Source organism: Neoarius graeffei, chromosome 17, assembly GCF_027579695.1.
Source record: "Neoarius graeffei isolate fNeoGra1 chromosome 17, fNeoGra1.pri, whole genome shotgun sequence".
NCBI classification, from domain to species: domain Eukaryota; kingdom Metazoa; phylum Chordata; class Actinopteri; order Siluriformes; family Ariidae; genus Neoarius; species Neoarius graeffei.
The window spans coordinates 32,964,851-32,989,565 of record NC_083585.1 but is presented as its reverse complement, the minus strand read 5'-3'; the positions used below and the strand labels follow the sequence as shown (position 1 = coordinate 32,989,565).

Here is a 24,715-nt window from a genome sequence, read left to right as displayed (position 1 = left end):
CATTTTGTAATGTGTATTGACTCATTAAGCTAAATAAGAAACTTGGCGAATATTTTATTCGTGCTGAGATTTGAACGCATCAGTTAAAGCACAATTTCTTTTAATAGAGTCACTTTCTTTTCGTCACAAGATAGATGAACTCTACAAATGCATGTTTTTATTTATAATTGGTCATATACAGTGGAGTCCAAAAGTCTGAAAAAATGACTTTTTTTTAATTTAAAATTAAAAATAAACAAAGTGTTAGAATTTTGAACATTTTTAAAACAAAGAAAGGAAATGCTCAGTATCATACTGATTATTCACTATTCAAGATTCTACACGATTCCTTGAGTCTTGATCCATCTGTTAAAGCTATGCTGCCTTTCAGATTTTTCAAGTGTAGGTAATAAAAATTATTTTCCCCAACACCCAATTATTTTTGTTTAGTGGACCAAAAGCTAATGAATTCAAATCACAGACTTCCAGTTTTATTGTTTTTTTTAAATAAAACAATTAATTAATTTAGGGCCACGTGGCCCTAAATTCTCCGCTATTTTTCCCCGCTTCACCGTGACCCAATTCAAGATACTACATCATGCGTCACATGGTGGGCTTTCCCCGTTCACGCAAGGCATTGTGGGATACAAATTTGAAACAGGAGAGAAAAATGGAGGATGCGAGTGTGCAAATGAAACGTGAAAGACCGACTACAGTAACGGAAAGCGAGAAGAAAATACGTTATGTTGTGAAGGAAAGGAAACGCAGGACCAAACTAATAAATATCGGCGGTCAGCGAGCACCTCGGTGTGATCAGCTGTTCGTTTAGTGACAGAATGATGTAATTGTCAGTGCACGGTCAAGGTAAACCTGCGCATCCGCACACGGACTTCCTCTGTCTGCTTGACTGCGTGAAGTGAGTGATTTCATGCGCATTATTTGCTCGAAAATCCCCTCAAATTAAATAACTTCCCACCTACAGAATGGCTTTTTTTTTAATATTGCAGAAATGAACATATACAGTGTCTTGCAAAAGTATTCATCCCCCCTTGGTGTTTGTCCTGTTTTGTTGCATTACAAGCTGGAATTAAAATGGGTTTTTGGAGGGTTAGCACCATTTGATTTACACAGCATGCCTACCACTTTAAAGGTGCAAATTGTTTTTTTTTTTGTTTTTTTTTTTTTTATTGTGACACAAGCAATAATTAAGATGAGAAAACAGAAATCTGGAGTGTGCATAAGTATTCACCCCCTTTCATATGACACCCCTAAATAAGAGTTGGTCCAACCAATTCACTTCAAAGTCCCTTCCCACACCATGTGGCGTATAGGGCGGCACCAATCTCCGTTTCCATAGCCCTCAGCCTCTCGCCTATAGATAGTTTTCACATGACGTCACAGAGTCGGGGATTCCCTAGTGGCGGCCATCTTGTGGGTCAAGCTTACCGTATGGGTCACTGAGCACATTGTAACGCGTGAGTACAAAGTCTTTAAAAGAACCCAAGTAGGCTATTTAAAGCTAGCAATGGTGCACACCTGTTGTATTCACGGCTGTCGTAATAGGTCAGATGATGACGTCAAGCGGAGCTTTTATGGAATTCCCACTGTACGGGAGCACGAAGGCGAGCAAACAAAGAAACTCAGCATACAAAGAAGAAATCTATGGCTTGCGAGAATCAACCGCAAGGATTATCAGCCTTCCAAACACAGCAAAGTCTGCTCCGATCATTTTATAAGTGGTAAGTTGTTTAAATAAACAATCAATTGTGTTTAAGTTTGTTTTTGGAAACCAAAACATCATGTGAACAATCTCTGGAGGATGCCTAACTGGAACCGCTGAGTGTACATTTACATTTGTAATGTACACTTAATATCGCTCGTTTGTCACGTTTCTATTTGAAACTTGTCACTTCACTCACGCAAGGGTCATTTTTGAAAAACATTTTAGGTCTATTCTGTATGATTTGATTTGTGTTTGGGATGCAAACAGCGTGCCTTTTGGCGGATGCCGCCTGAATCGCGCAGATCCGATTTTTTTTTTAGGGGGGGCGTTGGAGTGTCTGATTATACTTTCAAAGTACAACCCCGATTCCAAAAAAGTTGGGACAAAGTACAAATTGTAAATAAAAACGGAATGCAATGATGTGGAAGTTTCAAAATTCCATATTTTATTCAGAATAGAACATAGATGACATATCAAATGTTTAAACTGAGAAAATGTATCATTTAAAGAGAAAAATTAGGTGATTTTAAATTTCATGACAACAACACATCTCAAAAAAGTTGGGACAAGGCCATGTTTACCACTGTGAGACATCCCCTTTTCTCTTTACAACAGTCTGTAAACGTCTGGGGACTGAGGAGACAAGTTGCTCAAGTTTAGGGATAGGAATGTTAACCCATGCTTGTCTAATGTAGGATTCTAGTTGCTCAACTGTCTTAGGTCTTTTTTGTCGTATCTTCCGTTTTATGATGCACCAAATGTTTTCTATGGGTGAAAGATCTGGACTGCAGGCTGGCCAGTTCAGTACCTGGACCCTTCTTCTACGCAGCCATGATGCTGTAATTGATGCAGTATGTGGTTTGGCATTGTCATGTTGGAAAATGCAAGGTCTTCCCTGAAAGAGACGTCGTCTGGATGGGAGCATATGTTGCTCTAGAACCTGGATATACCTTTCAGCATTGATGGTGTCTTTCCAGATGTGTAAGCTGCCCATGCCACACGCACTAATGCAACCCCATACCATCAGAGATGCAGGCTTCTGAACTGAGCGCTGATAACAACTTGGGTCGTCCTTCTCCTCTTTAGTCCGAATGACATAGCGTCCCTGATTTCCATAAAGAACTTCAAATTTTGATTCGTCTGACCACAGAACAGTTTTCCACTTTGCCACAGTCACAGTTAAATGAGCCTTGGCCCAGAGAAGACGTCTGCGCTTCTGGATCATGTTTAGATACGGCTTCTTCTTTGAACTATAGCGTTTTAGCTGGCAACGGCGGATGGCACGGTGAATTGTGTTCACAGATAATGTTCTCTGGAAATATTCCTGAGCCTATTTTGTGATTTCCAATACAGAAGCATGCCTGTATGTGATGCAGTACCGTCTAAGGGCCCGAAGATCACGGGCACCCAGTATGGTTTTCCGGCCTTGACCCTTACGCACAGAGATTCTTCCAGATTCTCTGAATCTTTTGATGATATTATGCACTGTAGATTATATGTTCAAACTCTGCAATTTTACACTGTCGAACTCCTTTCTGATATTGCTCCACTATTTGTCGGCGCAGAATTAGGGGGATTGGTGATCCTCTTCCCATCTTAACTTCTGAGAGCCGCTGCCACTCTAAGATGCTCTTTTTATACCCAGTCATGTTAATGACCTATTGCCAATTGACCTAATGAGTTGCAATTTGGTCCTCCAGCTGTTCCTTTTTTGTACCTTTAACTTTTCCAGACTCTTATTGCCCCTGTCCCAACTTTTTTGAGATGTGTTGCTGTCATGAAATTTCAAATGAGCCAGTATTTGGCATGAAATTTCAAGATGTCTCACTTTCGACATTTGATATGTTGTCTATGTTCTTTTGTGAATACAATATCCGTTTTTGAGATTTGGAAATTATTGCATTCCATTTTTATTTACAATTTGTACTTTGTCCCAACTTTTTTGGAATCGGGGTTGTAAATTCTGTATTAAAATGACTAAATAAGCAAATCCGTTACAGTCCATGAAACAGGAAGTATAAGGATGAGAAAAAAACAGTTTAAATTGCAAAGCTGCGCACATTTGCGCAGCCCGAGCGGTGTGCAGGACTGCGCAAATGTGCGCAGCTTCCCAATTTAAACTGTTTTTTTCTCATCCGTATACTTCCTGCTTCATGGACTGTAACGGATTTGCTTATTTAGTAATTTTAATACAGAATTTACTTTGAAATTATAATCACACTCCAACGCCCCTCCTAAAAAAAAAAATCGGATCTGCGCGATTCAGCTGTGAAAAAGGCGGCATCTGACAAAAGGCGCGCTGTAGAATATATAAAGTTGTATATATCAGACAGCCTTTAAAGTTTGATGAAGTCAGTTTCAGGCTTTGGAGCAGGCTTTGGCAGTTTCAGGCTTTGGCAGTCCTGCATAGTCACTTGAAAATGCATCTTTGTCCACTTTGTAGGGGTCAATTCCCCCAATCAAGGCCAGTTTGGCTGCATACCGATGTCGTCTAATGTATCTATATACGTACTTCTGTTTGCTTGATTTTGCCAACATTGATCTTTATTTTAGAAATCTGAATATATAACTTTATAAATTCGTCCGAGATAACGTAGCCGGTAATGGGATGGTCCGTTTTGTTTGCCCCACAAGATGGCGGCTGGAGGGCGTTCCCCGGAATGCTGTGACATCAGTGAAAACTATCTATTACATAGCTAGGGTTACAGTGGGGGGCTTGTCCTCTGGTAACCACGAGAGTTTGACTCCCCACTTGCATCTGTATTGTAGCGTGCCTTGCCAGACGGCAGTAGGTACCATTTTTATGATGGTCTTTGGTATGACCCGACCGTGAGTAGAACTCACGATCTCCCGATCGAGAGGCGGACACGCTAACCACTAGGCCAACTCGCAGTTTTACGTGTGCAATAGTGCAATCATAAAAGAGCTACTTTAGAAATAAATACTGGTTAGAAGGTTTGTCTTAATGAAGACAATTCACTTCATAAGTCACATAGTTGATTAAGATCCACCTGTGTGCAATCAAAGTGTCACATGATCTGTCACATGATGTCTGTATAAATCAACCTGTTCTGGAAAGACTGACTCTGCAACACTACTAAGCAAGCAACATGAAAACCAAGGAGCCTCCAAACAGGTCAGAGACAAAGTTGTGTAGATAAAGGTTGGGTTATAAAAAATGTCCCAAACTTTGAATATCCCAAGGAGCACCATTAAATCCATTATAGCAAAATGGAACGAATATGTCACCACTATAAACCTGAAAAGAGAAGGCCGCTCACCAAAACTTATAGACCGGGCAAGGAGGGCATTAATCAGAGATGCAACAAAGACACCAACGATAACACTGAAGGATCTGCAAAGATCCACAGTGGAGATGAGAGTATCTATCCATCGGACCACTTTAAACCATACACTCCACAGAGTGGGGCTTTATGGAAGAGTGGGCAGAAAAAAGTCATTGCTTAAAAAAAAAAATCACGTTTGGAGTTTCATTTGTTTGGCAGACTCCCCAAACACATGAAAGATGATTATCTGGTGAAATGAGACAAAAATTGATCTTTTTGGCCATCATGGGAAACGCCATGTGTGGCGCAAACCCAACACCCTAAGAACACCATCCCTACAGTGAAGCATGGTGGTGGCAGCATCATGCTGTGGGGATGTTTTTCATCTGCAGGGACAGGAAAGCCAGTCAGGATTGAAGGAAAGATGGATGGCACTAAATACAGGGCAATTCTGGAAGAAAACCTGTTTGAGTCGGCCAGAGGTTTGAGACTGGGATGAAGGTTCTTGGTCTAGCAGGACAATGACCCTAAACATACTGCTAAAGCTACACTGGAGTGGTTTAAAGGGAAACATTTAAATGTCTTGGACTGGCCTAATCAAAGTCCAGACCTCAATCCAATTGAGAATCTGTGGCATAACTTGAAGATTGCTGTACACCAACGCAACCCATCCAACTTGAAGTAGTTGGAGCAGTTTTGCCTTGAGGAATGAGCAAAAATCCCAGTGGCTAGATGTGCTAAGCTAATAGAGACATACCCCAAGAGACTTACAGCTGTAAATGCAGCAAAAGGTGCCTCTACAAAGTATTTACTCTTTTTTTTTTTTTGGGTGGGGGGGGTACTTATGCACACTCCAGATTTCTGTTTTTTTTTTTCATCGTAATTATTTTTTGTGTCACAGTAAAAAAAAAAAACAAATGTGCACCTTTAAAGCTGTAGGTATGTTGTGTAAATCAAATGGTGCTCCAAAAATCCATTTTAATTCCAGCTTGTAATGTAACAAAGCAGGACAAACACCAAGGGGGATGAATACTTTTGCAAGACACTGTATCACGATGACCAAATTTCAGAGGGAACTAAATTTCACTGATGTTATGAAATCGAGAGGCTGTATAGCTTTAAAGCATATTTAGGCAACGCTACATGGATCTAACATGGATTATTCGGGTTTACACAAACTCGTAAAGTCAGTCACAGTTCGAGTGTCATTAAAGCAAAGGGGGAACATACCAACTACTAAAAAATTCTGAAATTCATGACATTCCATCAGTTATCATTCATAATATGTATTTAGAAAATAAATCCAAAATAGAAGTACAGTATTGTGTTAGACTTTGGACCCCATTGTATGTTTATATCAACACGTTTACTCTCTCTCCACTCAGAAGCTAAGAAACTACTTATGTTTCCTCAGAAAAAAAATCTTTTAAGCTCTTTTCTCAAAAATATACAGCACTGTGCAAAAGTCTTAGGCACCCTATTTTTTGAAGTTCAAACTTTGTTATAGATGTTTATTTTATGACTGCTGCAATATTGAGTCAGTGCAGAAACATTTTAGATTCCAAACATTAGGTTTCCAGCACAAAATTAAATGTTACAGAAAAATGTTTACATGTCAGTAAAGAAAGCAGCGTATTACGTAAGAGACCCTTTTCAGACAATAAATAATAATGGAAGCTGCTGGGTTTTGCTGCAAAAATATGAAGCGAGTATGACAGTCAGAGTCTCCAGAAAAACTGTGACTGGTTCTGCAAGATGCTCAGTAAAACTTACTATATGAACCATCTGCATATTGATTGTTGATTTGCACAATGTGAATCAAATGTAAATTAAAGCACAAAATCTCATTCTCATCTCATCTCATTATCTGTAGCCGCTTTATCCTTCTACAGGGTCGCAGGCAAGCTGGAGCCTATCCCAGCTGACTACGGGCAAAAGGCGGGGTACACCCTGGTCATCACAGGGCTGACACATAGACACAGACAACCATTCACACTCACATTCACACCTACGATCAATTTAGAGTCACCAGTTAACCTAACCTGCATGTCTTTGGACTGTGGGGGAAACCGGAGCACCCGGAGGAAACCCACGCGGACACGGGGAGAACATGCAAACTCCGCACAGAAAGGCCCTCGCCGGCCACGGGGCTCGAACCCGGACCTTCTTGCTGTGAGGTGACAGCGCTAACCACTACACCACCGTGCCGCCCTAAAGCACAAAATGTCAATCAAAAATGCATAAAGCACAATCGGGATCATAAATAAAAAAAAAAAAAAAAGTATCAAGGTTTCAAAACGTTATGCCCTTCTGTAATAAATAGTCTGAAGTGTATATTTGAAAATTACATCCAAGACCTGAGGGATTCCCTTATCTGTGTGCTCAGAGTTCCTCAATCTTAACCTTGTAGCTGCACTTTTTTTCTGCAGATGGACGCTGCTGACTGTGCACACTTACGGTAGCACCTTTCTCATCATCCATCTTCTTTAATGAGGGAGGATGGAGTTAGATGATTAGCCATTAGGAACGAATGGCTTCCTCTGAAATGCTTGGTAGTTGGGGTTTTTTAGGTGGCTTTTGGACCATCTAATGTTCCTATAAATCTTACCCCACTGTGTGTGAGGCGAAGGACACTCTCATGTCACTACTATTATTTTTATTAAAATTTGTGTCCTCACATCGAACTTGTGTCCACTTCTGTTTCCAGTCGTAGCTTTTTACTGCCTGTGAGTTCAAGGTTTTAAAGCTGAATAGCAGCACAGATGATAGGAGTAATGGAGCTCTCCTTGTGAAGTGTGATTTATGGCTAGTGAACTCCATCCATGGTATTAATGGTACGATGGGTGTGTTTCTGGGTCTACAGCTGCCTCCTAAACCACCTTTCAGAAACTAAAACTCTGCAGAGGACTCAGCAAACACAGCATTCAGTAAAGCATGGCGATTGATCAGTGGAGGAAGTGTATATGCTTCCTGGAGTTTAAAGCTCTTTGAGCTGTCGCTGCAGATTCGATAAAAGGCTTAGTGAAGATTCTGTCCTCCTTGGAAACAGTCGGTGAAGAATTCAAAACAGCTTTGATTTTTCACCTCTTAGTAGAAACTTTTATTTATAAAAGAAGGATTTTATTGTTCAGGAGGCTCAAATGGTTTTATAACACACATCTAAAATGCTATTCAGATTCGTATCTGTGCTTCGTTTCTTTCCCCCACCTTTTTTACACACGCACACACACAGACACGCACACTTTTTTTAAATATATATAGAGAGAGTGCCTGTCAGTGACCATATTTCTTCCCAGAAACTTTTGCATATTCTCTTTTACATCGCTGTTTCTAGCTTGTTTCTGTTCAAGGCGCCTCTCATCCAAGTCATTATAATGTAGCGGGATGGCTGCTACTACAATCGATTACGCTGTCTACTCTCATTTACTTTACAAGGGTTCCTAGTTCCAAAGAGCTTACAGAGAGGCTATTTTTCTCTCCTCCCGTCTCTTTTTTGATTAAGAGGATGTGTAAATAAGGCTACAAACTCCCATCAATGCATGCCAATCTATTTATTGGCACTTAAGGATCATTCTCAGTATTTCTTCAAGATGTCTCGGTGCTGAACAATAGAGCCTCGCCCATCGCACACTAGTACAAGAGAGCGCTCATTGAGATATCTGGGAGGGTGAAAAAACAAGGTGCATTGACAGATTTTTTTTTGGTGCACTCATTATTAATGGATGGTACTATGGGCTCATTTATCAGAGTGAGGAGAGATTAATCAAAACTGGCTTTTTTGATTTTACTGTGGCACTTGAGCTTTTTCTATGCGTGTGTGTGTGTATGTGTGTGTGTGTGTGTGTGTGTGTATACACTGTGTGTGTGTGTGTGTATATATATATATATATATATATATATATATATATATATATATATATATTCATACTGGTAATAAATTAAAGGACCATTAAAGGAGAAAACAATGGAGCTGTCATACTATGAAGGCATTTCACTGACCTGTTTTGGGTCTACTTCTTCCCTTAGAAGGAGGAACCACTGCAAATCAATACACCGTTATTGTGACTGACAGATTTCTATCCTGATGGGAGTGGTCTCTTCCAGGTTGACTCCACCCCCAATCCCCAAGACATTGAATAGTTTGAGTTGACCATTATGTAAATCATGTGTTACAGCCTTCAAAGTTAACAGATCTCAAGCCAACTGAACACCAAAGGGAGATTTTGGAGCAACATTTTGGACAGCAGCCCTGTGATGACCTGGCGACTTGTCCAGGGTGTACCCCGCCTTTCGCCCGTAGTCAGCTGGGATAGGCTCCAGCTTGCCTGCGACCCTGTAGAACAGGATAAAGCGGCTACAGATAATGAGATGAGATGAGATTTTGGACAGCACTCTTATCCAACATCATCAAACTGAGGGAATGAGGGAATCTCTTTCAGAAGAATGGTGTTCATATCTCCAGTACAGATCCAAAGACTTATAGAATCTACACCAAGATGCACTGACGCACTTCTTGTGGCTTGTGGTGGCCTGACACTTTACTAATACACTTCAATGTTGTTTTTTTCCTTTAATTTGTCACATTGCTGTGTGTATATGTAGGTAGTAAAAATTTTACTTGGACTGATCTTATGACGTGGGCGGCACGATGGTGTAGCGGTTAGCACTGTCTCCTCACAACAGGAAGGTTCTGGGTTTGAGCCTAGTGGCTGATGGAGGCCTTTCTGTGTCGAGTTTGCATGTTGTCTGCATGGGTTTCCTCTGGGTGCTCCAGTTTGCTCCACAGTCCAAAGACATGCAGTTAGGTTAACTGGCTACTGTAAATTGCAGTGGCGAAGTGTTGCTATTAGAGCTGGGACTTGAGCTCAGCCAAAACTTAGCCAGACACACCAAAAAAGCAACAGGGCAAAGAATTTTGCAAGGGATTAGCGGCAGGGTGCCAGGTCACTCCGTTGTGTGTAGCTGTCGATATTGATTTTAAAAGTAGCTAAGTAAATTACACAGGGAAATTGATACTCAAGTCTGAGTGAAAAATACTGGGGAGAGTGTGTGTAACCGACTATAACCAGTCAGATACTCTAATGATAACTAAAAGTCTCTGTGTGGCTAATAGATGATGCAGAGGAGGTGATGAGTTAATCTGTCAGCATTTATTCTGGAAAACAGTGAATGACCGGGCTATCAGTATCAACACACAGAGACAGGGGAAAGAATTCTGGCATCCCGACAACATAATACACCAGTTAGCACCCAGCCAAATGGCTACTCAGATAAACACTCGACTTTTCACACATAATTTTACGATGTTAATTTACATATTTGATCCGATACAAACAGCGGTGTGTGTCAAAATGTTCTAAAAAAAAATAAACATCATATCTTGGGAAAATATAGTGTATTAATGAATATTGTCCATGCAGGATTCACGAAGCCAGCTTCCCCATTTCCAGACATCCCAAGCGCAATAATGTCCACAGATGTGTTACACTAATTAACGCCCCATCAGAAACAATAGTGGAACCATTAACGGAACCCAACAAAATAACATATTTTACAATAGAGGGATTTGGGAAAGTTCACAAAAAAACCCACTTTATTCATATGAAATTGCTACATGTGCATAGAAGAAGAATCTGGAGACAGAAATCTTAGTTTCTCGGTACTTAGTCTGTGCTACTTGCTTTCGATAGCACTGGCTTGACTGCTTTATCAGCATTCGCTAACACTACTGATGAATGACTCGCGGTTAAACTCGCATTGACCTTCGAGAAGTCCTAGAGCGATAAATTTTTGGTTCCTCCCACTATAAATCAATATCTGATTGGTTAATTCATCTTTCACTTCCTACATAAACATACACTGCCATGGCCTTCTGTCCCAGCAATGAAGTCCTAACCAGTGAGTGAGCCGGCTCTAAACTCTTCTCAGCCTAGAGACAACAAACAACAACAACAACAAAAAAACCTCATTGGATAACTCCATTTTAATGTTTTCAGGACAGTAACCCTTTCATTTCTGAAGCAAATTTGATAGAAATTGAGGCCGAATTAGAATGAAATAATTATAATGAAATAAATTCAAGAATGAAAGAAATTAAACATTTGAAACGCTGATACGTTTGGGCCTTCTCTGAAGGCTTATGGCCCTTTTCCACTACCCTTTTTCAGCTCACTTCAGCCCGACACGGCTCGCGTTTCGACTACCAAAAACCAGCACGACTCAGCTCGTTTCAGCCCTGCTTAGCCCCTAAAACTCGCACCGTTTTGGAGTGGGGCTGAAGTGAGCCAAGCCGTGCCGAGTGAGGTTGGGGGCGTGAGCAGACACTCCCCTGTGCACTGATTGGTGAGGAGGCGTGTCCTCACATGCCCACACACGCCCCGCGAGCGCGCTGGGATCTGTAAACACCGCAAACCCGGAAGAAGAATAATTACGAATTACGAGAATTTCTGAAGCCTTATGCGCCTCGCCTCGTCTATACGCTCTTGCCAGTATCTGTTGGCGTTGTCGGTGACAACAAGCCACAGCACCAAGACCAGCAACACTAACGACACCATGTCCTCCATGTTTATTGTTTACTATTCGGGTCGTGAGACTACCGCTTAAAAGCTCACTGAATCAGTGACATACAGAGCATCGTGGACGAGTTCGCGGAGCGCAAGGCTCGTCGTATGCCCTTCAAATAATGCGCGCAGTAGGCTATTGATGTTTTATCATGAGCCATGTACAGTATGTCGCCTAATGTTTTTTTGTTTCTGAGTTACATGTTCGTTTGAAGGACTTAATGTACAAAATAACATAGTTGCACCCCGGAGTGTTGAAATTGGTAAACACAGTGCATTCAGTGAGGTTTGCACCGCCCTCCTTTTATTTCTGACTCTTCCTGTCACCGTTGCAACCTCTGAGCGCTCATTCGTATGCCCTTCAAATAATGTGCGCAGTATAGGCTATTGATGTTTTATTATGAGCCATGTACAGTATCCTAATGTTTTTTGTTTCTGAGTTACATGTTCGTTTGAAGGACTTGATGTACTAAATAACATAGTTGCATCCGGTAGTGTTGAAATTGGTAAACACCGCAGTTGCGGACATTTTGTAGCCTAAAATGATGTTATGATAAGCTTTAATAAAGGGCCCGGTCATTTGCCCCGCCCCCGGCCCGGCTCTGACTTGTTCCGCCACTGTCACTGATGTCACTGTTTGCGCTGCTTAACGACATCACGTGACGTCCACCCACTTTCGCTAACTCCACCCAATGTGTCCACCCACTTCCAGCCAGCACGGTTCAGCGCGGTTGTAGTCGAAATGCAACTCCAACAGCCCCGCTCAGCTCGACTCAGCTCGACTCAGCACGGCACGGCTCAGCCGCGTTTGTAGTGGAAAAGCGGCATTAGAAGGCCCTGATGGTTCCTCTCTGGTAAATTTGTCCATAGGTGTGAATGGTTGAGAGGAGAAAATCTCTATAATAATCCAGTAGAAGGCAACAGGAAACCGCTACTGTAATGTTCCCGAGACACTCTGATGGATGTCAGAGTCGGCCCTGCCACCAGGCAGAACACTAAAGAAGAAGATATTATGATCTATATAACAGGAAAATGAAAAAAATAATGAGCGCAAGTTAGGTTGTTGGATGAGGGTTTGCATACTTAAAATGATTCTAATAATGATAGCATCGCACTTTGTGGATTGTGTGGATTTAGTTTGTGTACCTTTATGTGTGTGCGCGTGTTTGAGAAAGACTGCAGGCAGTCATCTGGAAAGCGCAGCTTTTTCCTTGTTTAATATGCAACATGCAATCTATGTCCCATCTCTCCTCTGGGAAGGATATGCCGCATTGGTAATAATATCTGATTTGGTTGTGTACCTCTTCCCTTCAAATACATCGAACTGCTCCGGGCACCCTCAGCTGTTTAAGCAAAGGTCAGTGGAAGACTCATTGATTTAGCATTTTAATTTTATTTGTGCTGGGCTCCGAGGGGGACTGGCATTAAGCGTGGCCGAGGCTCTTTGTTTTGTAAGAGGCTGTGAATGTCTGCTTGTCTGCGGAGACCAGGACTGCCTCGCTCTCTGCTTAATAAGTGTGAGATGCGGCCCAGACACCTCTGTAATAGCCACTAACACTTATTATCCTGCCCGAGATTGGAAATCCACATGTTGTCATTGAGGGATCTTGGAAAAAAAGTTTAAGAAGGGAAAATAGAGTACAGAAATAAACATCCCCCCTTTAAATGCACAGACTTTTTCCTATGATGTTTCACTCGCACCCTGTCGCTTTTGGTAAGTGCAGCAGAAATGGTTTCAGATGCCTGCAAACAGCTTGCTCTGTTCACATGGATGGCTAAATGAATGGAATGATCCTTTTGGGGGTTACAGATAGAAAACCCAAAGATCTCCATGCTGCTGACACACAGAGGCAGATGTTGTTTTGTTCTGTTGTGCCCTCTCCTTCGTCTGACTTTGCCAGGGCTGTGGAGAGGCCTCGGCATATCGCATTCTTCATTAAGAGATTCTGTTAGCCACTGTACTAGTCAGTCTTGTCATTAAGCAGCCTGAAGTGCTTTTGATTGGCTGCCAGCTTGAGTGCCGGGCTGGGAACTCTCTCTGCCGATACTGCCCTGAACTCTGACACAGATGGCCAGAGAGATCGTTACCTGATCCCTCACACAAGGTTTTATACAATCTGAGTGCACTAATTAAGACAGAGCATGGAGGGAATTGTTCTGAGCTTGAGCTATGATGGTTCAGTGCTTTTAACACATACAGCAGTGCTTTATTTATCAAGAATATATCGCATATTATCGATATTAGTGCCTAACAATAGTGCATGTGCTTTTACTACCTTCATATAACCACGATATAAGTTATTTTATATGTAATTTATTTTTATTCCAAGGGATACAAATGTGAGGTGTGTAATTTTGGTTGTGTTTGTGCTGTGTGAGAGACATCTAGGCTAGGGTACAGCAGGTACAGCAGCTCCCAGCAGCCCCCACCACCCTACTCCTGCCATCTGCTGAGAAATTGCTCCTGACAGCTGATTTGTTGGTTGTCAGAAGTGGTCGTTGGGCGACTGATAAGGGTGCGGAGGCCCAAGATGGAAAACTAACTGCTTCTCATGATTTCAAAGGCAGCCCCATCAAGGCACGGGCTGCAGACACATGTAAATGTCTCCCAGCAGAAGAGGGACATTTTCCCTGGACTGGTTTTACTGTTTAAAAAGGAACTCATAGTATGATTTTAACTCGTACATTTTCTGGAAAGACTCAGGGCGTATTCTATCATTAAATTGCTTTTGAACGTGTTATTTATTCTCGCTTTTTTTAAACATATGGTTATTGCCATTCCAGCAATATGCAGGCATATAGTAACAAAGAACAAAGGAAGAAGAATGGATCATGAGGTGGGATAATCAGGCCCTGAGAGAGTGTGACCGGAGTCACAGATAGGAAACTGTGACATCTTTCCTGATTAGCTGATGCAGCAGGCCGGCTCTGCAGTGTTTAAAGGTATAAAAGCAGTGGATGTGGAAATGGCCCCAGGGTGGCTGGGTTGAGACAGGAGGATCTGTCAAACAGAGTGTAGCATCAGGTGTATATATTGAGAGAGAGAGAGAGATTGAGGCATCAGAGAGCTAGCATCTCAGGTCCATATGCCTGTCACCCAAGGGCTTACCAGGAAGGGTGAGAAGGAAAAAGAGAACAGGACATATTGAGGGTTATACATCAGAGCCAGAAGTGCAGAGTGGGACATGGTCCAGCCTCCAGCCAAGCATCAGCCTGAGGCAACAAGAGGATGCCCTAATGGGCTCATACAGGAAGCCATTGTCAGAGGAGAGGTCACAGTAATTGGCTGCAAATTGCACTCCAATATCCGCCCATGAGGACCTGAGCCAGCGGCTCCCATAACTCAGGTCATTTCAGGGATGTCAACTGGGATCACTGCCGCACCCTGGCAGGAAGAGGAAAGGCACTTCCTCTTATCCAGAAGAGGAATTTGCACAAGTGACATTAGGGCATTAACCATACATCACCTTCTGGTCTGTACACACAGAAATGACAGCCATTAACCTTTATTGCATTCCGACACGAAAGACTTGTATATTTACACTCTGACTCAACCACAGATATTAGTAGACCATCCAGTGACCTCCTGATACTTCAACAGTGACCAGTCCACGTTTGACAAATTTCCATTCTTGCCGCAGAGGAGACAAAAAAGCTGGTGGTTATGAAGTCAAAGAGCACAAACAGTGGTAAATGTTCTCCTCCCCAACCAAAAGAACTGTACTTATAATCACTCAGAGGTCACACCGAGTCAGAGCGGAGCCCAGAGGATTGTTTATCTACCGCCCTCTTATCAACCCTCCTGCTTTTTTATCTGCTTTTATCACAGTAGGCATGAAGAGGGCTCCGCAGCTTCCTGTTTTAGGTTCCCTCTCAACCACGTTGACCCGCTGACCCTCAGGCTTATCTCACACTTTCCCAAAAGCCAGCCAGACATTGCGTCTAAATGCAGCAGCATGCCATAAGCCTTTTCTCTCCTTCTTTCTGGCTTTGTCGCTGATTGTTGAACGGAGGATCTGAGCTTTTACTGATGGAGTGTGGGTGTGTTTCTGTCTGTGTTTGTGTGGGTATGAATGCTTCAATGGCCTGTATGTAAGTGTTATTTCCCAATTTGGACAATTTATTTTACGATGACTAGTTCACTCTCCAGAGGTTTGAATGCTCTTTTGTTATACACTAGATCCGTAGTGAAACAGTAGCATTCTGAGATAGAAATTTTTGTATGCTTCAGAAAGCTCTTAGCTGAGACATTTAGCTATATGGAAAATAGTATGTCATGCATTGAAACACCAGCAAAGAAACACCAAATATTTAGTAATGGGATTCAGATGCAGGGTTGGCTCTATGAATCTCATTAAACGGGCTTTGAGCTTCCTGCCTCTCCAAGGAACACATTCAGAGCTATTTTAATAATGCCCAGGTCTTCATCTCTTTAATAGCAAAAGAGCCCCTGCGTTGTACTGGATACATAATTTGCACATCATTAGGATCCAATAAAGTGTAGATTGCTGCATGACTCAATGACTCATTTATGTCTGCACCATGCAATATTAGCAATCAACAGATATTTGTTGCTTTTCCTGTTCATTTAACGGCTTCTGTATTAGTTCACTTCAATCATGTGCTTTATTTTCTTTTTCTCTCCTCTCCTTTTCCCATCTTTCCCTCTCTTTTTCTCTCCTCCTTGTCTTTCCACTTCCCTCTTCTGCAGGATTTGGCTTTGTAACTTTCGAGAATGAGGATGTGGTGGAGAAAGTCTGTGAGATTCATTTTCATGAAATCAATAATAAAATGGTAAGTCAGTTTCACCTCAATTTTTCAGACCGGGGTGGGATTAATATTTGATAGCAAAAGCTGAGTCGGTTGTTATAACAGCCACTATGCTGGGAGACTGGCTGGGTGGCCTAGAAGCAGAGAAGCAGGGAGCCTTCCCTATTCCCTGCCATCCTGGGTCTGGGCTATGGCGTGATATTGGTGTGCACTGGCCACAAAGCATGAAATTGTGTCTTGGTGCCCTGTCCACCAGACTGGGAGAGGCAACCTGTCTGTTCCTTTAGCTGCAATTCCTTCAGCCAATGAGAGCTGGAAGAGGAGCTGGCATCCATTTAAGAGCCTTGTTAAAAGTGTATGGTGGAAAGATTGTGGGCAGATTTAAAATCATAGCCTTGGCAGTGTGAGCAGTGTGGTACTTGACACCCTGCTTACTGTTTTAGTTTCTGCTGAATTTTTTATTCGATTTCTCACCTGCCTGGGGTTTTCAATGAATGGTGCATGAGGGACAGGGTTGTGACCCTGAGGCTAAGATGATAAGGACACCATTTTGACTAGCAAAGCACTCCTTTGACATGCACTATGTAGCATTAAATTCAGTGCAAGTGTGAGAACTTCTCTCACTTTATCACCGAGCTGCAGAATCACGTATGAGGGCCAGAATTGAGGTCCTTAAAAGTAAAATAAAAAGGCACTTATGGAACTCAAATAACTGACTTGTCAAACTTGTCATCGCAACTGACTGGCAGATGTAAAAGCTGTAAATGAAGCTGCTAGTACCTTTTGTGAAGCAGCGAGTCCCCGTTTTCTGACGAAACAGGGTGACACTTTGAGACTGGATGCTGCCTACAAAACCCACATGCACACTACAAGCACATTATTGATTTTTATATAATATTGCATCAAATTCTCTCATTGTTCAGGGAGCACTGAGCAAATTTATCCTTTTTTCTTCAGTCGATCTCTCTGAGCAGGAAACTGGCTATCCATCGACTGGCAGCATTAAATTGGACCATAGGGGGATTGCATGCATCGTTAGTATCAGTTGGGGAGTTTAAAGAAAAAACGAGTATGATTGGGTGGAGGTAGGGAGGAAGATTCATCTGCTACATCCATTATTGGCTTCCATCCATCTCAAAATGACAACTGCGTTATGTTTTTTTTTACTGGTCAACTTGGACAGTATGTTGAATATTAGGCAGTAAAGGCAAAGAATGGAATGAAGGACCGCACACTAGAAAGCAGTTCTAAAGCAAATCCCACTGTTTCTCTGTGTTTGCTTTTGCCTAGTGATATCAAATGCTGTCGTCGAGTTGTTTTTGCCAGAAAGATCAAAGTGGTCTCTGAAGCATCGTTCGCTCTGTGTGAATATTTGACTTGCTAATTCATCCGTGGTAATATTGTTATTATGATGAATATTTCGCAAAACGGCAGTAATGATCTCCCTCTGCTAGCAGAGGTCCAGCTCAATACGTACACTACTTGGTTGGTCTGCAGCCATCTCCAGGAGCACCATCTGTGACCCACTAGCCCTGAGCTTTGGGTGAGTGGAGGAGCTCTTTTTAGAGAGGCTCTGATGACCCAGAGAGGCCACTCAAAAGCTGCCAGGGCTCTGGAGGGCCTTAAGTGGCTCTGAATGGTTCCAAGCACAGGAAAAAATGGAGCATCCCGGACCCCGGGCTTGCCGATCAGTCCTGGCGTGAATGTACAAGCCACTGTTAAAAATTCAAGAGGCTGGAGCAATGGAGCCTGATCTAGTCTGATGTAGAGCAGAATTTTAAACCTTGTGCGTGTGAGCTCTGTGATCTATTCTATTTTTTTTTTAAAAATCAAAATGTATGTTTGGGTCACCATCAGCGCTACTGTTTGTGGGCTGTTTTACCAAGATTAAATATAGTCATTTTAATATATGTTACATTATATTTTAAAAACTACATTATCGCTATGTATATAATACAGGACGGCTTCCTTTTCCTGATATTATTCTTTTATACAAATATGTGAGTCACTCTGGGGAAACACATCGGCTTTGTCTGCTTATAACTTCCTTTAAAGGAACAGTCCACCGTATTTCCATAATGAAATATGCTCTTATCTGAATTGAGACGAGCTGCTCCGTACCTATCCGAGCTTTGCGCGACCTCCCAGTCAGTCAGACGCGCTGTCACTCCTGTTAGCAATGTAGCTAGGCTCAGTATGGCCAACGGTATTTTTTGGGGCTGTAGTTAGATGCGACCAAACTCTTCCGCGTTTTTCCTGTTTACATAGGTTTATATGACCAGTGATATGAAACAAGTTCAGTTACACAAATTGAAACGTAGCGATTTTCTATGCTATGGAAAGTCCGCACTATAATGACAGGCGTACTAACACCTTCTGCGCGCTTCGGCAGCGCATTGATACGGAGCTCAGATATCAATATGCTGCCGAAGCGCGCAGAAGGTTTTAGTACGCCTGTCATTATAGTGCGGACTTTCCATAGCATAGAAAATCGCTACGTTTCAATTTGTGTAACTGAACTTGTTTCATATCACTGGTCATATAAACCTATGTAAACAGGAAAAACGCGGAAGACTTTGGTCGCATCTAACTACAGCCCCAAAAAATACCGTTGGCCATACTGAGCCTAGCTACATTGCTAACAGGAGTGACAGCGCGTCTGACTGCGTCTGACTGACTGGGAGGTCGCGCAAAGCTCGGATAGGTACGGAGCAGCTCGTCTCAATTCAGATAAGAGCATATTTCATTATGGAAATACGGTGGACTGTTCCTTTAACATCTCTACCCTTATTGAGATGACAGGAATATATTTCAGTTCAGGAACGCTTGTAGTTCTCAGAGCTTCATTTCGTAGAAAATGCCACCGTTTCGCCATGTGAAAGGTTTTCCCAGGATGTCACACATATGGAAACTGATCAGATTGCCAAATTTAATTTTTTTTTTCTTTTCATATTCTGATTGCTTGTATTTGAGCTCCTGCTTCAACTAGGATCTCTTATATTTAAATGATGAATTTATCTACGGGGCGTCTTAACCTTGTCGTTTTACAGAATATACTTAGTTTAATTGATAATTCATATTCAAACATATATTTAAGACGATCATGGTGTTGCATGACACCTGCGTAAGTCCTTCATGACAGCTGACTTAAACAAGCATAAATATTTATAAAAGTTTTGTTCCAGTATGTGTCAGTTGAGATACAGATTTCTGCCATAACATTCTGATGTAAGTCTAACACTGTGGAAGGTCAACAATAGGTATCTCACTCAGGGTGGTCTGATACCAAACTAATATTAGAGCTGGCGAAAGCAGTCGGCTTGCACCTATTGGAATAACCCTTGGCGTAAATGTTTATGCATGTTTATATGAATTGTCAAGTGTGATGTAGCTATGTGTACACTGTCCTGTCTTCTTTTAAGGACCCTCCCCATATTGTGGTGGGGATCTATCGTACTCTAGTGTCCCTGGTTCAAGTTAACCAGGCAAATATTTTCTACTCAGTTCAAAACACAGAAATAGAATCACAAAGACCATAAGTTCACCCCTAATTCTACCCATTCTTGACTTTTCTTGGCGATTTCACTTCCGGTAAAACAGCTGGTGGTCTAGCAAACTAAAACGGCTGCCGTAGTGCAAACAACTAGCGATAAGTTATCAGCGTATGCTCGTAATCTAGAAGCCACTGCTCGCTTTAGATATATTCAGAAGATTGCTATGTGCAATGGAATCGACCCCTACAGTCTTGGAGAGAAGGATTTGTCATACGATCTCGAAAACGACCCTTCAGTCGAGTTCCCCGACATCTCGAACTGTCTGGTGTTGCAGACGTCCTTCTACACCGCAAAACAGATGAAAGCGTGGAAGAGTATGGAGGCTTATGACTTTTTTGTATGTGGCTGGGTGAAGGACCTCGCTATCAAGTCGCTGCCGAATGAATCCTGTATTGTTTTTGCCCGTATAAGTATGTTTTTTTTAAGCTTTTCGTTCGTGTCTTTACAACGAAGCACTGCAAGTTGAAGTGTAAACAAACAACAGTTCACTTGATTCTCACTTGTGTTGGCTCTTATCTCTCAGGTAAATCATTCACAAAGATCATCAGAAACCCCTTTAAAGACCTGGATCTTAGTTAAACAAGACGGAGAAGTGATCACGGCGCATTGTAACTGTCTGGCTGGGGAAGAATTTTGTCGCGACCTTCATGCATGTGGACTTTGTGAGGAGGAAATAAAGAAACAGCTGGGGACTTGAGCACTTCGTGACTAAAAAAAGTACCGTAAAATAACGACACCTAGCAAAAAAAGGACTTGGAAAACACTAAGGACAGAGCTGAGAGGGAAATACAAACCTTTCACCAAGTGATCACTGCAAACTCGAGCATGCTTCGACTCGGCTCCCTTCGATTTCAGTGAGAGGTTCAAAAGCCACCTTTCTCGACGTCTTTTTGTGAAATCCTGTGTTCGTTCACCTTTTTTTATTAGTTCACGGAGAACCTTGAAGAAACTTTTATCAGTTTCACGGTTTGATCGATTCGAACAACCTTAAATAACGCAAGCGTAAAGCATTTTTCATGCCAGCAGTGCACTTTCTCTGTACAAATGCTTTGTCAACTGAGCTTTGGTAGACCACCAGCTAAAGTTTTGAATAACTAATGAGGCGGATGTGACGTCACGTGAAACCCAAGAATTGAAAAAATTTAAAAAGTGGGCGGTGGTGGGGGTTGGGGAGAGGCTGAGAGAGGCGGAGTGTGGGGGTGTGTGTGGATGTGTGAGGCAGGAGTTGCTCAGTGAGTCTTGATCAAGATGTATTTGAAAATGACCACATTTTCACAGACTCCACTCAAGAAGAAGAAGAAGCCAAGAAGCCTTTATATGTCACTCGTACACTTAAGCACAGACTTAAGCACACAGTGAAATAACCCATCTGAAGCAGTGAACACACACCTGCACACACAAGCGAGCAATGAGCACACACACTTACCCAGAGCAGTGGGCAGCTATGCTACAGCACCTGGGGACCAGTTGGGCAACAACGGCACTTCAGCCCAAGGCTGCCCCATGTTAACCTAACCTGCATGTCTTTGGACTGTAGGGGAAACCGGAGCACCCGGAGGAAACCCACGCAGACACAGGGAGAGCATGCAAACTCCACACAGAAAGGCCCTCGCCGGCTACTGGGCTCAAACCCAGAACCTTCTTGCTGTGAGGTGGCAGTGTTAACCACTACACCACCGTGCTGCCTGGTGGAGTGGGGGCTGGGCGAGGTGTGCTGCCCACCTCTGATTAGAGGGCGTGAACATTTTTTTTTTTTTTAAATAAAGATTTTATGACCTTGAGAAGTACCAAATGGATGACTCTACATCAGCATCAACCTTGCGAGGTTCAGGATGACGTAAACCAATAGATGGCATTTTCAGCCATTTTCAATCCATAAAATGCAGATGTTTATAAAGATGCTAAATTTATCAACACCATCAGTGATGTGTTTCATCACAGTCATATCATTTAGTTTACAGCTCAAAAAAAAAAAACTACCTTTCAGTCTGCTGTACCTCTTTATAAATATCAAACATTGTTTGAATACTCATAAAACCACCCACATACTACTTGATCAACATATGTTACACAATGGAACTCGACCTCAAATAGAATCCAGTGCTGGATGCTGAAATAGTCAGTTGTCAGTTGTCCTTGTTTCTTTCTCATTCTCTCCTCATAATGTCTCTTGCTTTGTGCCTTGCGCTGAAGTTATACACTTACACACTCTTGGCTCTTTTCTTCCATCGTCCTTCTCCACTCCCCTGCGTTGGTGGAGGTTAGGAGGTTAACAGTGAACAGGCTTGATGAGAGTTTCAGTTCATCTGTTCCTTTTCAAACAGCTGTGAAACATCTGGACAGACAGGATACCGTCTTTGTGTTCCATCTATTGGAAAATGGCCAGCGCATGAGCAGGTACTGGAGTTGAAGGAGAGGGTTCATGGGCAGACCTCAGACTGGTGTGTGTGTGTGAAGGGGCATTCAATACTAGGCTAATTTTAGTGCGAGTGAGAAGTCAGGAAGTGTTATTTATAGTGTGAGGACTGTTTGACTCTCTGGGAGTTCTCATTGACAGATTATAGTCTATGTTTTCTCTCTCTCTCTCTCTCTCTCTCTCTCTCTCTCTCTCTCCACCCCTGTTAAAATTGCAGGTTTTAACATACCCATAACCAGTACTTTGTAAAAGTACGTTTTGCTTGTACAGTACTACAAAAGTCTCTTTGAGTAAGAGTCGACCAACTTTGCATGTCTTGACTTGCCAGTTTTATTCTACTCTTCCTTGCAAAAATGCTCTAGGTCGGTCAAATTGTGAAGGAATCTCCTATGCACAGCCCTGTTCAAGTAATTCCAAAAGTTTTCGATAGCGTTTACATCTCTGCTCTGACTGGGCCATTCCAAAACATTGATCTTCTTCTGAAGGCTTTCCTTTGTTGAGTTGGATTTGTGCTTTTTGTCCTTATTGTGCAAGAAGGAAGGTGAAATTGTCCTTCCTCTTTGGCTGTCTATCAGGCCTGCTGATTTTGTTCCAAAATAGATTGGTATTTGGAACTATCCATGATCCCCTCTATCTTGACTAGAGCCCCAGTTCCAGCTGAAGAGAAGCAGTCCAATAGCATGATGCCGCCATCATCATGGGAAGAATTATGCCCAAAAAGTTCTACACTGGTTTCATCAAATGATAGCACATTTTGCCACATGGTCTTGGCAAATTTGAGGTGGGTGGGCTTGGCTGTTTTTCTTGTTTTTCTTCATGAGAAAGGGCTTCTGTCTATCCACCCTACCCCAAAGCCTGGACATGCGAACAATACAAGAGATTGTTGTCACATCTAGGAGATGATCAGTACATGTCCGATATTTTTGCAGCTCCTTTAATGTTGCTGAACGTCTCTGGGCAGCTTCCCTGATAAGTTTGCTTTCTTGTCCTTTTGTCAATTTTATCCGGACGTCCTATTTTTAGTATTGTCACTGTGGTGCTCCTTTTTGTCTACTTGTTGATGATGATCTTTACAGTATTTCATGGTACATCATGTTTTGCAAATTCTTTTGAATCCCTCTCTTGATTAATTAATGATGAATTATAATAACTTTTGAATATGAGCTTGAACGTGATTTGGTTAATTCAAAGCACAGTCAAATGTGCTATTCTGAAAGGGCGTGCACACTTATGCACCTAGGGCATGGTAAAGATTTTCTGTTCCTTTTTTCCCCTAAAATGTTTCTATTTATTTTTCATTTGAATTTTGTTAGTTGTTGTATCACATGAAAGGTGGAAAAAGAAAGATCTGACATGATTTATCTTTGTTTCCTTATTTACATCATAAAAACCTGACATTTTGACCAGGGTGTGTACACTTTTTGTATCCACTGTATATATACTTACATACTGTATATTTACTCATACATCATTTCTCTTTTTAATTTTTGTTATATATTTGATCCTTGCCCGTAGCCTTGACAATCACAGACTTCTTTCAGATATATATATATATATATATATATATATATTTTTTTTTTTTTTTCAATAATTGGGCTTTACTGAGTGATTTTCTGCTCAGTCACTCCCACCCAGTGTGTATGAAGAGCGACGCTGTGCCATGGTGTTCCGTGCCTGTGCCAGTCTGATGTGAATTCTTTCCTCGCGTCCTCTGCACCGAAGCCCTTACCTCCTGCGGGCAGTGTGGAGATTACCACTTTCATTTCCTCCAGAGCTTCCTCCACCTTCCTCTCAGCTTGCACTGGATGCCCAGCTAGCCCACTGCCTGCCTGCTGCGACTCGGCCCATTAGCATGTATGATAAGTGACGAGAGTGTCGGCTGGCCAATTTGGCGTCTACTTCGCCACTCTGAGGGACTGGCCTGCAATATCATAGGAAGATAATCTACCGCTGTGAGGAGAGTGGAAAAGAAGCAGCAGTTTAGGATGAGAAAAAATTTCTCTATTTCACTTTCTTCTTTCCTTGAAACCACGTCTTTGAGGCTGAACTAGACGCCGACAAGCCCAAAACCAATCTTCTGTTTATGTACAAAAAGGATGCTAAATGCTATTTAGAAACGGATCAGTTGATTTGTGCCCTGTAATTTGTTCAAATCCTTTTATCTCTTTTTTTCCCCCAAATCTAATCCACTGTTTATTACCACTGCCATCTTTGGTGACTGTAGGTGTGTTTACACTTATGCAATAGTGTCTTAAGAGTTATTTGAGGTAATAGAGGGGGATTGTGATATTTGAAAGGATCACAGTAATTTAGCCGGTTGTAATAGAACATGGTATTTCTGCAGTGCTCGCTGAGATCAGGAAATGTCAAAACAGAGAAAAGAGGACATTTCAGTTCTTTCTCCTTGTAAATTACAGGGAATAGGA

At 42.0% G+C, this 24,715-nt stretch overlaps 1 protein-coding gene across 10 annotated transcripts in view; it reads left to right on the top strand.

Annotated features, from left to right (window-relative positions):
- msi2b (musashi RNA-binding protein 2b) overlaps positions 1–24,715 on the top strand; it is a 456,405-nt gene that overhangs the window by 312,844 nt on the left and 118,846 nt on the right. For all 10 annotated transcript variants that reach the window (XM_060944042.1, XM_060944039.1, XM_060944040.1 and 7 more), the window contains exon 8: positions 16,261–16,343. In XM_060944042.1, the coding sequence (XP_060800025.1) occupies positions 16,261–16,343 (83 nt within the window). The remainder of the gene's footprint in view (positions 1–16,260; positions 16,344–24,715) is intronic.